The 13,857-nt window shown below is 38.4% G+C and overlaps 1 protein-coding gene across 3 annotated transcripts in view; it reads right to left on the minus strand.

Annotated features, from left to right (window-relative positions):
* Nucleotides 1-299: 299 nt before the first annotated feature.
* The window catches only part of LIMA1 (LIM domain and actin binding 1), a 63,333-nt gene continuing 49,775 nt past the window's right edge, over nucleotides 300-13,857 (minus strand). For all 3 annotated transcript variants that reach the window (XM_063428626.1, XM_063428609.1, XM_063428617.1), the window contains 5 exons: nucleotides 11,361-11,453; nucleotides 11,215-11,260; nucleotides 10,006-10,100; nucleotides 7,182-7,315; nucleotides 300-2,881 (listed from right to left, as the gene is read on the minus strand). In XM_063428626.1, the coding sequence (XP_063284696.1) occupies nucleotides 1,948-2,881; nucleotides 7,182-7,315; nucleotides 10,006-10,100; nucleotides 11,215-11,260; nucleotides 11,361-11,453 (1,302 nt within the window). In that variant the 3' untranslated portion in view covers nucleotides 300-1,947. The remainder of the gene's footprint in view (nucleotides 2,882-7,181; nucleotides 7,316-10,005; nucleotides 10,101-11,214; nucleotides 11,261-11,360; nucleotides 11,454-13,857) is intronic.

The raw sequence follows: 13,857 nt of genomic DNA on the forward strand, positions 1-13,857 counted from the left end.
GAAAGGTCAGGTTGAGAATTATTTCTGCTTGGACATTTTACTCCAAAATGTCAGTTTGCATTTTTCTTATCAATTTTTTCCCCACAAGTCACGGTTTATTGAATAATCCCAAAATAGGCTGCATCCACTTTATTTTATATAAACACTAGTTCTAGGTTCTTATTGTTACAGTATACTTTTTTTCAACCCTGACGTTTTAAATAAAAGTTTGTTTTAGGAAAGAGTGGTCACGTTGGGAAAATGTTCGTGGACTATAAGAGCATTGGCCATTTACTACATAAATACACAAAAACCCATAATGAATAAAAATTTATTTATTGTAAGATTGGTTGAAAAGCAAAATATATTACACCTTTATAAAATACAGTACCAGCTTAATATCGCAAATACAGCAAGTCAGAACTCTGCATCTCACATAAAAGCTCCTTTACATCTTTCAAAAACTTCCAATGTGTAAAATATTTGAACAAAAAAAAATAATCCTAATAAAAACCATGAAAATTCAAATGTACCTACTGCTCATCTGTGCCAATTAGTGTTCTTTGAAATGAAATAATTATCTAAAAAAATGGAAATTGTATGTTCACAAGTTATTGCGTTTGTTCAACAATAAAAATATTGTTTGGCTAGAATAGCTTCACCTTTAGTAAAGCATCCAGTATAAAAATCAAAGGAATGTCTGGAACGAGACGCATTAAAGCAGCAAACTGAATGCTCAAGAAATCATCCTGTCACTTTAAATATTGCATAGTTTATGGGGTAGCCAATCTCTGTCCTGCAGTTACTGTTTGAGAACAACCAACATCAAGTCACCAAGTCAGTGGCATAGGATGACGGATATTTTAGTCATACGATAGCTGGAGGGCAGAGCTGGACTACTCTTGGGAAACATTTATATTTTTAAACTCTTCCAGTGCAAAATTGTCACATACAAACAAAAACGTCTCAGCCTGGTATGCTTAGTTCCAGTTATTTTCTTAAAATTATATATAAATCTATTACTGTACAAATTCCAAAACTGCAAGCAAGGAACAGCACATTGCACTTGTTGACCCAATGAGGGTTGTTGGCCTGATACCTACCAGAACAGAATGCACTGAAATTGCCACTTTTCTGGTAATTTTTCCACTTAACACTTGATTTAAAATATACTAACAGCCACCTTTCCCCCTCATCCCTGTTGAAAAACTCATGTTAATCACAAATCTATGTGGGCAAAGAATAACGTTGAAGTTAAAATATTGCTAATTTCTAATAAGCTGGTTGAAATTAATGTTGTAAAGTATTAACTAAAATAAAAAAAATTATGGCTATGGTTATATAACAGGGAATTAGGTGTATGTGCTTTCTCGGAAGGATACATTCAAACCTATAAAGTCACAGTGGACCGCAATATGTGCAATAATGGGCAGTCCTGACAACCTAGGCTTTTTAAAAGGTAAAACAATCAGTATTAAAACCTAGCAGTAAAGGGTGCAGAGGACATTACAACAAAGCTTCCGAGGTGATGGAACTTCTAGCAGAACAGGAGACAGACCGGATAGTGTTACCAATACACATCATGCCATCTCAAAATCAGAACACACCTGCACACAGTGCCAGGGCTTAAGCCTATAGAAAGTTTATCCAAAATTCCAAATCAACCCTTCACAAGGAAAGTGTTAAAAAAAAAAAAAATAAAAAATAAAAAGGCAATAGAAAAACCAAAAAGGCAGCACAAGATCATTTGTGGTGAAATCTTTAGGTTCTACGCTTAGCATTTGTTTAAGTCTTTCAAAAAAGGCTATTTTAGCAACTGAAAATTTGTTTGCCTATGTTTAAAAAACAAACAAAAAAATGCAGGGACTATGGCTTTAAAAAGAGACCAACTTTACATTAAAGAGCAAGGGATAACCTTTACAACAAATTAAGGCAGAGCCCTGGTAAGAATAAAATATAAGCTATGAACTAGTCATCGTCTTCTTCGTCGTCATCATCATAGTACCGATTCCTCTTGATTTGTTCCTCCACAGAAAGTTCTTCAGCATCTTCTCCCTCCCAGTAGCCTATATCTTGGGATTTCCGGTTCTCCTGCGTGGTCTCGTCGCGTGTTACAAGATCTTCCTGGCTTGATTGTTTAGACTGGGGGGATTCATCTTGTGAGTGCTGCTGTTCGGCAGCCTCCACTTCAGAAACATCACTGTTCTCCAAAGAGCTAGGATTATTTGGTGCAGGAGCTTCTTCAGAACCTCTAGAGCTTTCTTCTAATGCTGGTTTCTCCTCTTTTGGCTCCGTAATCCACCTGTCCCTGAGTTTAAATGAATTTGTTTTTTTCAAGCCAGTGGTTGGCTTTAACAAACTCTCAGCTTCTTTTTCATTCACCACTGGTTTTGCCACACTTAGTGTAAATGGACGGCTACGTTCTCTAAGGGAAGAGGTTCTCCTAAGCTTTGACAGATCAAGATCTTCATGAGACTCTGATTTCAGGGTTTCTTTTTCATCACTGGGTGGCCATTTTGGTCTAAACACTTTAATATTTTCTTCTAACAGGCCTCCAGAACTGCTAGATTCAGAAGGAGGAGGCCAGGCAATTTTCAGCTTTTTTGTCTCCACTTGCTTTTCACGCTCTTGTGCAAGACTATCCCTTTTTGCTTCCATGGATGCTGCCAAATCACCAACTTTAGCAATGGGAGCATCTTCTACAACAGGGCTGCTGGGGTCTTCAGTGGTAACAGGGTGGACAGCGTTCTCTTCATTCTCACTGGTTTCAGTTTTACTCACCCAGAGTTCTTTGTGTGGTTTGAGTCCAAACCCTTCTTCATAGTTTCCTTTGGATTTAAAAAGCTGATTGAAGTGAGGCTTGCAATACACCGTTCCATTCAAAGAGGCATAGTTCCCAAGGCTGTTAAAACAATATTGAAACTAGATTAATAAACCTCTAGGATTCTGCAAGACAATCCCCCAACATTTAGGTCATAAATTTGTTTAATTATCCTAAAACACCACACCTCTCCATGTGCGAAGGTCAGCAGACGATTTAAAACAAGTTCCTCAAAGCCAAATTATGGTTTCTCCACTAGAACCATTATATCTTGCAGGATGGCATTCACTGTGCTAAATTAAGTCAGTCAACACGCACGTTATGCGTAGCAACCATTTTATTTTGTACAGTTTTTTGCCTTGACAAACTAAGAGCTATTCAAGTGGTAAACAGACTGAAAATTAACTGAATGGTAGGCAGCACAATTTTATGTATTTCTTGTGGCAAATCTCCATATACACATTTATTCTCTCTCAAAAAAAGGATCAGAACCATGAGACTTAGTAATTTGCCTCAAATTGTTAAACTACACCTGTACATTAAAAAAGACAAAAAAACAAAACAAAACAAAAAAAAAAACCAAACAAACTTACCTCTTACCAATTTTTTTTTTTTTTTTATATATTTTCTCTTAATTGCTAGTTTTAAGATCTGAGAATAGCCTAGACTAGATTTGGTAATTGAAAAAATGACAAGAACCCCCAAGTGCCAAATGGACCTGGAAATGCCATCGTAAAGTTCTAGACTCAGTCTGAATGCCTTTGAAGAGTCTGGACTCCTTCCGGAGACAGTTTTGTCTCATTTAAAGGGACACTCCAGGCACCCAGACCACTTCTGCCCACTACCTTTAACCCTGCAAATGTAATTATTGCAGTTATCATAAACTGCAATATTTACCTTGCAGGGTTAACACCTCCTCTAGTGGCGGTCTACTAGACAGCCACTAGAGGGCACTTCCGTGTTTAGCTATGTGAGGACCTCCAGCGTCACTGAAATCCCCAAAGGAAAGCATTGCCGCGCATGTGCATTAGGTCTCCCCCGGGGAGGAGCCTGAACAAGCGCCGAGGGGTTTTAAGCCCTTCAGCAACATTGGATGGGTGGGTGGGAGGGAGAGGGGACCTGCAGTGCCAGGAAAACGGTTTGTTTTCCTGGCACTGGAGAGTCCCTTTAAGCAAGTAAGAGTGTTTGTAGATAGTGAATGTCTGGCAGTTGGCTTCAGAGATTAAACAAGTCAGTAAAAAGTAATTCTAGACCTACAATTGGGATGATGGTTCACAATTACATCTTGTTGGTGCAGCCAGCCTTACACAAATACAATAACCACACTTATTTAAACAAAAAGCTACACATTATGAGCAGTATGACATTTCATGGCTTTAATGTCCAAGCATGTCATTACATCAAATCTTAAAAGTATCAGCAGGGCTAGACATTTGCTGGTACCAGGGAGACAAGGAATCACTTGATACCTAGGACCACAATGGCCCCACACTGACTGATGAGCTGTATCTATTGTTCTTAAAGGAACACTATAGTCACCTAAATTACTTTAGCTAAATAAAGCAGTTTTAGTGTATAGATCATTCCCCTGCAATTTCACTGCTCAATTCACTGTCATTTAGGAGTTAAATCACTTTGTTTCTGTTTATGCAGCCCTAGCCACACCTCCCCTGGCTATGATTGACAGAGCCTGCATGAAAAAAAAAAAATCTGCTTTCACTTTCAACCAGATGTAATTTACCTTACACAATTGTATCTCAATCTCTAAATTGAACTTTAATCACATACAGGAGGCTCTTGCAGGGTCTAGCAAGCTATTAACATAGCAGGGGATAAGAAAATCTTAATTAAACAGAACTTGCAATAAAGAAAGCCTAAAAAGGGCTCTCTTTACAGGAAGTGTTTATGGAAGGCTGTGCAAGTCACATGCAGGGAGGTGTGACTAGGGTTCATAAACAAAGGGATTTAACTCCTAAATGGCAGAGGATTGAGCAGTGAGGCTGCAGGGGCATGTTCAATACACCAAAACTGCTTCATTAAGCTAAAGTTGTTCAGGTGACTATAGTGTCCCTTTAAGTCTCTGTAGCTGAAAAACCATGTTTAAAATAAATAAAAACACTTTCCTGAATCACAGGGGATAGGGGGTGATTGAAATCCTAGACCAGGACTTGGCAACCTTTAGCACTCCAGATGTGATCTACATCTCCCTTGAAGCTTTGCCAGCATTATGGGAGATTTAGTCAACATCTGGAATGCCGAATGTTGCCTACCCCTGTCCTAGACATATTGGGAACTTTGACAGTCCAGGACATTAAAGGGATTTTTTTTTCTTAAATATAAAAAATAAACAAATATTCAATGCAAAAATAAAACCTGTAAAACAAAAAAAAAAAATAACCAAAAAATAAAACTTGTTTTTTTTTTTTCTTCCACATATTGTAATGTTGAGTTTTGGAATATACAGTGTCAGTAGAGGAGGGACGTACTCCTCACCGAAGTTGTATTGGGTTGTAGGCATAACCCAATGTAAAGGATAATAAAAAAGGGCTGAGGAGGACTTACACAAAAGAGGCACGCCCGAAAACAGTCTTAATACCATGATAGAGGTTTTAATATAAAGCAAAGTATTGCCTGAAATTGTAAAACCCAGAAGAAATTATGTTACAAGACAAAAATAAAGAAAAAGGATATGTGATTTGCAAAGTGCAAAAAAAGAATAAAGTACAAACGTGGCCAAGTTAAAATAGGACCATACACTGTAGCTTATTGTAACAGGTTTGATGCTACCTGATACAATGTTGCTAAAAAGTAGCCGATCTAACCACTGGTTGGATTGGATGTTTTGTCAGGGAGATGTGGTAAGAATTTAACGGTATCCTATGCATACAGTTACAAATAAGCACCCTGATGTATGGACATCCAAGTAATAGGAGTGACCCAAAAGCGTCCGATCTAGATATACCTCGCTTAGAGTAAGGAGATTTGTGTTGAGAGAAAAGTGTAAGTGAAGGGATACATGGGGAGAACCAAAATAGCGAGCTCCAATTATCAAACACTTGCTATCGGGAAGGGAATAGTGGTGATCAAGATGAATGAAATAAATCCTTTACTAAGTAATGCTGCTAGAAGTTGTTGTGAGTCAACTATAGAAGGTTAGTGGGGACCCGCTCAATATCATACGGATGAGTGAGTACTCATTCATATATACAGCATATAGATCCAGGTATCTCAAATCCCATGTCTTAATTGATTGCTCTGGTCTACTGTATACCCAATTAGGGACTCAAAGTTGTAACAAAATTCTTTGGGTTTTACAATTTCATCAATCAATTCTTTGCTTCATATTAAAACCTCTATTATGACTGTTTTCGGGCTTGCCTCTTTTGTGCAAGTCCTCCTCAGCCCTGCTTATTAATGTTGAGTTATGTATACATATAGGGTATCAGAAGAATAATACAATTTAATATAATAATGTTTATGGATGCACTTAAAGGCCAAAAAGGCCTTGTTACACTAACTCAGGAGGATTTGCACATGGTGATACACACTACACTGGTATTTTACCAGTCTACCTACCAGCTAAATGGATTGTGTATACTTTGATACGTAATACAAGTCAGTTAGAGCTAAATCTGTGTTACCCAGATGCCTGTGTAGTGTTAAGGACAGCTGAAGATCATGATATCCGAGATGCCACACAGCTCAACTGATCTAGGTGGTAAGCTTGCATTCCCGATTTAGTCATTGCCTGGGTTCGACAATGCAATTTAAAGGGACACTAGGCACCCAGACCACTTCAGTTAATTGAATTAATCTGGGAGCTGTGACCCTGACACTTTTGCACTTAGTGCTGTAATGTAAAACATTGCAGTTCCAGAGAACAGCAATGTTTGCATTGCACTTCTAAGTCTGCCTCCAGTGGCTGTCTAGCAGACAGCCACAATATAAACAGACTTTTGGCCTGTTATCTGACGCTGGAGGTCCTCAGACCTTCAGCATCAGATTTTCCCCACAGGAAAGCCTTGAATAATGCATTCCTATGGGGAGGTCTAATGCGTGCGAGGCCATTGCATGCGTATTAGGTCTCCCCCGCTGGCTGCCGTTGGTGGGGGAGGAGAGTGGGCGGAGCCTGACCCAGCACAGAGGGACATCGGCGCTGGATTCAGGCAAGTGGCTGAAGGGGGGTTGCGAGGGACACTCAATAACCCTATAGTGCCAGGAAAACGAGTTTTCCTGGCACTATAGGATCCCTTTAAGTATCGTACAACCATGGCACTTGATAAACATGAATAAGCATTTAACCCAAAGAACCAACTCATATGCAAGGTAGTGCGCTTTTTTCTTTGAGCACACCTTTCACTAGACTAAAAACATTACATACCTAAGTTTGGTGGAACAGTGGGTACAGCGGAAGCAGCTGTGGTGATAGACCTGCTGATTTGCAAGGAAGCGTTCCATCGGGTATACCGTTTTCTGACATCCAAAGCAAGTTTCTCTCGCAGGCAGCTGAAACTTCTGTCCCAAATAAAAGAGATACAGTGAAAAACAAATAAAAGTGCTTCTCATCACAGTACATTCAGTGAATGTTTGGTTAAGGTGTTACAATACAAAGCAGTGCCCTTATACAACACATATGCTTCCATCAGCAGGTATGGATACTATTCTGTATGTTGCACAAGTGTATACATGCAACCCAATTCACGCTGACTGGGAAAGCAATGTAAATTATACATGCAGAAAATAAAAGGTCAATGAAAGTTGAGAGCAAATGGAAAAGAAAAAAAAATATATACACACATATGTTGAAATGCTTTTGGGGGGGGGGGGGGTTTAATAAAAATACATGATCAGGAGGTACATGCATAGCCCAGTTACATTTAGTCCCCTCTGGAAAGTGTTCCAGATAAGGAGGAGGGAAAAAATAAATGTCCCTTTAACAGAACCCCAAACCGCAACACACATGGTAGATGCAACATGAGACTGCACCCCTTTTTCAGAGAACAAATCTCCTTTATACATGCGCCAACGCTACAGTATGGTCCTTTTCAAAACTCCAACCTACAAAAATAAAAATCTCAGAGTTGACTACGTAATAAAAAGCTGTAATTCTACAAAAGTATGGCGTATGAATTCTACATACAGCATAAATCTGGCGAGTATGAATTACAGCCAGCCATTAACAAAATATACAGGTCAACAAACTCAATGTGCAAAGCCAGGGTCACAGGCTGAAAGTGTATGGATGGCAACTTATGAGGATTAATGTATTCTGCCCCATAAAAGTACATAGAATGCATTAGCAAAGCACCTACTTTATGAGCAGCGTGCATTTGTGCAAGGTGCTTACTGCTTTTTAGGGTGAGCCATTTGTATCTTTAATATCAGAAAGAAAAGTGCAATCTGGTCTTTGTGCACTATTTTTCTGTGCTTAAAGAAGCACGATGCAAATAAACAAAAAGCATGCTCTTTTAGAAGGGTCTGAAAAGGGTCTAGTCACATACAGAGCGGCTGTACGGCAGCTCGAAGGCCCTGAATGGTTGCTGAGGTCAGACTAGAAGGAAAGAAGAAAGCAGGAACAAATAGAGGGTACCAGGAGAGCAGGAAACAGAAGCTGGAAGAGAGATGAAAAAAAATAAGACCCAGTAAAATTTTACAGCACACAATTGTCACTGAACCTAAAAAAAATAAAAAAAGTTTACAAAATTAAAAACCCACAACAGCCTATTGCAGTTATCACCTGTGCTAGGAAGTGGTCACCGCAGACATTGCTTCTCCCAGCCTTCCCCCATTCTGCACAGAAGATCAAACCTGTACCCTCTACCCCAGATTTGTACACTGGAATCCCATTTCCGGAGAAACCAGGAAACTTCCCCCAGAAAAAGTAGCACAAATACCATAATGACACTGGCATTACAAAGTGGACTCTAGAACAGGGGTGCACAATAGGTAGATCCCCCAGATGTTGTAGAACTAAAACTCCCATGCCGCTTTGCATGCCTTTAGAATGACAAAGCATCATGGAAGCTGTACTTTTAAAACCTAATGGGGATTAATTTTTTGGGCACCCCTGCGCTAGAAAAAGAGCTCAGCGCTGCATTAATGTGAAGGAGGAAGTGGTGTTTCCAACAATTCTTCAGATCATAACAGAATATCTTAGTGTCTGAATGTAAATTGACAAAATTGTGCAGAGATCCAGTTCTTCTCATTAGCCATGTTTCACAGAACTTCCTACCCCACTGTCCAAAAAAAAAAAAAAAAATACATTAGCTATGGATCAAGTCTCCTTGTCACCTCCTTTTGGGATTATAGCTCATTCTATCAAAGCTGTGGCTACCTCCTGGACTATGAAGTTGTGTGCTTCTCCAAAATCTTTTTTTTACTTTATCATCTTGACATGTTGGCCTCAGAAAACAGCTGTTGGATGCAGTGTATTACAGGCGGTGGTTTAAGAATTACAGAAGTTTTGACCCTGCCATAAGTGGCGTGGTTTTTTGTTTTTTTTTTTAAATCCCATGTGTGATGGAAAACCAATTAGGAAGGAAAAGGAAAAAAAATAAAAAAAAATAAAAAAATCCAGTTGTACTTGCCATAAACTCCTTTTCCTTGACATAGGATTTTCTCTTCCTGGTTGGAATAAGCACCCCTTGCCCTTAAACTCCCCATACCTGGGAAGGATTTCTGGAAGGCAGATTGCTGTATTTAAATATGTAAGAATTGCCTGTCCACTCCTAGATGAGGAAGGAACCACCCATGGGTAGAAGTATTGGCAAAAAACACCTCCCCCACATCGCATTTCAGAAAGGTCAGTTTCTAGACGTTCCACCTTTTTGTAATAGAGTACTCTAGTTGCAGATGTAATCCTACACTTGCCCTTCCCAGGGTCACATGGATGTATATCCCTGTAGACTGACTGAACTGGAGACTTCACAAGATGTGAAATGCTGCTCAGACCTCAAACCATACACAGTAAAATGAATCAGAGTTTAGTCTTTAGTTTTGGGGAAGGAAGGTGGGGGGAGGGCAGGGTGTATGAATGAACTGTTCCTTTTAATGCCACGATCCAAAAGGTTTGAAAAGCCTTATGACACAAGGAATGTCAATACCATAAAAGTAATTGTTGCACCAGAATATTCAGTGATCTTCTGCGTTGTATGAATTATAGTTCTTGGTACCATACAATATAAGTGGTAGTTCAGGGTACGTACCTTCACGGCTTTGGGTGGTGAGCTCTCCAACTGGTTCAAAGCTCGGGGACTATATCCTGGAGAAGTGCTTGGCCTCTGTGTATCCTCTTCGTGACCTGTTCAAGCACAAACATTTGTGTTAAAGACTTAAAACCCATCAATATCTTGAACATTGAATAAAATGGAAATAAAGTCCCTGTGTTTACAGCAGTTTCCTGAGCTTTACAGAAAATGACCAGGTTGCCCCTAGTCTTTTCTATGGGACTTTGAGTGTTTGCCCATAAAGCCCTCTTGTGCAACAATTTAAGAAGTTAAAGTGGGGTTTTAAAAGGTTTTAGTTCAGTAAGCGATTTTCTGAGCTAGAAATCACAGAAACCTTTGCTGTGCTTCCTGACAAAAAACTGTCTAATTGGACAAACCATCTGGGAGAGACAGATAAGCATCACTATTTTATAGTGGAGCAGGGGGAGTAGGATGAGGCAGGGTTAAAGCCAATTGATCACTTTTCTAAAGATATATTCTTTATTAAGTACCGATTAAGACAGCACTGGAATTTCATTTTAATAACAACCCAAACATGCCATTAAACAAAGTAGGGACTACATTATCTTATGGAAGAGCTAGAGGTTCAGAAATACATATCAGATAACCCACTCACAGTGAGTTTTTAGTAGTTTTGTTTTAGTAGAAAAAGGTGCCAAACATGTAGTATGTTAAAGTAAAGAAAACCAGTAATACCCATTAAAGAGACATTCCAGTCTTCTAAACATTTGCTTACATGCTTTAGGGGTTAATGGCATGCCACATTCTATTAAAAAAAATGTTTTTTTAAATACACACACACACCCCATCACAACACCTCGACAGTCAAGAGGTTTTCCCATCTCACTCACTGTGAGAAGCCCAGTTAGTGGATCATGAAGATTGTCTCAGATACCCTGTGCATCCCATATATAGACTGGGTACAAGTAAAAAAATAAAATACAAATTTCTGCCCACAGTTTAAATTAGAGTGTTTCCCCAACCATAATTTTGTGCAGTTTCAGTATAGAAAAACACTTTCCTATCTTAACCCCTTAAGGACACATGACATGCGTGACATGTCATGATTCCCTTTTATTTCAGAAGTTTGGTCCTTAAGGGGTTAAACTTCTAAATATCAATTAAATTTGTACATTTTAAACAAGAACACAATATTTCAGAAAACTAAAAAGATCAGCGAAAACTTGCCATTTCTTTCAGAAACATTCCTGGAGGTGTTCTCACTGTGAGGTCTCTGTAGAATATGCAGAGAGAGAAATTTAGTACTTCAAATCGAAGCAAGTAGTACAGCACATTAAAGTATTATTAATTTTTTCCGGTTATTTGTTTCTTACCTTCTCATGCTCCGTTGAAGAGTTGGGAGGAAGATTTTCTTTTTGCTCAGAGTTTTGACTTTTGACGTCATTCCAAATACTTTTCACATCATTCTAGAAAAATTTGATAAATGGTTTAGGTTAGTTCAGAAAATATGCATTTCACGATCCATGTTCTAATCGGTGTCCTAAATGATTGACAATCATTACATTACGTCTTGATATTAAGCAGCTGGAATAGAAGACCAGACACGTTATTGTGTGAACCTTTACGTAGCTAGGGTATTTTTTTATTGGGAGATGCATCAGTTTTATAGGTGTTAAAAAAAAACAAACAAAAAAAACCAAAAAAAAAAAAACAGACTATATTGTGTTGCATAAAAGCAATTAAACTTTTAAAAGCTGACAACGTTAAGGTTTATTCACTGAGCAGAAATGGTATAATGGTTATTGTTTGTGTCTAACATTTAAAGTCAGTTATGGCAACTTGATGCTCATTACATTTGACCTCCCCATCCCCCCAATAAAATACATCTACTATTCATATATCAGACATTCAGCTGTTACAAACTATAAATCTGCTGAATTTTTTCCAAGCAATAATCAAAGCAGATGGACTGGCAAAGGCTTGTGGCATTCCTAGGTTCTCAAATCGTAAGAGATCCTGTATTTTAATACCCTTAAAGCATACCGTTCAGCTAAAAAGCATTAAATATATTTCCACCAGTAAGGCCACTTGCAGCATTTGTTTAGAGCAGAGATTTTTCTTCATGTAATATAACCCAAAATAAAGAATTTTGAGAGGGGGATAGTTGCCATACAGTGCCAAAGGCACACAATTGTTACATTTAAAAAAAAAAAAAAAAAAAAAAAAACAGTCTTAAAGAATCGTAACCTTGTGTCTGGGCTCACAAATTGCCATGTAGCGCAGGCAAATAGAATTTCACCCCTGGTGAGTACACTATGTAATGACTTAAAGCCTGGCTAGGAGCCCAGGTCTTCAGATTTTAACCCCACCATCATTGCTAAAAAGTTATACCAAGAGAATACCAAGATAGCATGTACACATTCAGAGTGACTTATCTACAGTGAGTTTGACTAGAAAAACAACCAAAATATTTTTTGCTTATTGTATCCCTTTAACCAAGATAAAAGATAAACACTGATGGCCAGATTTGTTGCAGCTATGTGCATGTTAATGATTGGCTTCGGTATGTAAATCTTCTGGGGTCCCCCCCCCCCCAAGATGGGAAAAACTGAAACAGTGTGATTGACTTCTTTGTGCTCTATTTAATATATATTACATGAAGAAAAGGGGAGGGAAAGCGTTTTGGCATTCACGACAAACTAGATGAACTAGTTTCTCGACCTCTTAAGTCATCACTTGGGAATGCAGTATAGAAAATAGGAGTTGAATGTATTCTGAAGACATGTATCCTGCTGAATCACATCCTGTTGCAAGACCATCACCTCATAATCGGATCAAGCCTGCGGATTAACTTGCCCAAGCTTTATGTCCCTCGAAAGAGGCTCAACAAATGGGAAATTAGAATACAGATAATGCACCTGAATCAGGGTTAATATGTTTTAAAGCTCAATATTGTTCAGCAGTCACGGTTTTATTTTTAATGATTCAAGTACGCAGTTTCACTGAAATCATTAAAAACTGAAGGGAATACGGTACTGTGTGTAAAAAAAATCTGCAGCTACAAAACAAAAAAACACACACAAAAAAAAAGCCACAAGAGGACATCCTAAAAATAATATCAGGAATATTTCCTTTACTAAGAGGGTAGTGGATGCGTGGAATAGCCTTCCAGCTGAAGTGGTAGAGGAGAACACAGTGAAGGAGTTTAAACATGTGTGGGATAAGCATAAGGCTATAGCCAGGGTCTAATGAGAGTATTTAGAAAATTGGACAGACTAGATGAATCGAATGGTTCATTTGCCATCACATTATATGTTTCCATATTTCACATTTTACCAGCAAAATGAGAGTTTGGTCACAGCACGATGGTGTATATAACTTTACTGAATACTAAAAAAAAAAAAAAAAATGTAAAAAATTAATCTGTATAAAAACAGGAAGGAGGGAGACAGGAAACCCTCTTGCCCTATTCAATGAACATACTATAGTTGGAGAGAACAAAAAATATGTGAAACAATATCAGCTGTAGTTTTTTTTTTTTTTTTAGATTCCTGGAATTGCTTCACGCCATTGCTCATCAGGTAACCCACACTTTTGTCTGGACTAAAAGCAGACACAAGGTCTTGCTACACAAGAATGTAAATAAAATGGGAATAAACCATATAACTACATAACTATAGGTTGCTGTAATTTGCTCTATGTACGAAATTGCAACAGGCCTTCCTAGAAATGTATCCTCATTCATACCAACACGGAGGACAATACTCGAACATTAAAAGGTAAGTTTTATCTTGCACGGATAGTGATGTGAAAGGAGGCTTAGCACATTTAACAGTAGAAAAGCCACAGAGATTCTCTAATCTTATCAAA

This window comes from Pelobates fuscus, chromosome 1 (genome assembly GCF_036172605.1).
Source record: "Pelobates fuscus isolate aPelFus1 chromosome 1, aPelFus1.pri, whole genome shotgun sequence".
NCBI lineage: Eukaryota > Metazoa > Chordata > Amphibia > Anura > Pelobatidae > Pelobates > Pelobates fuscus.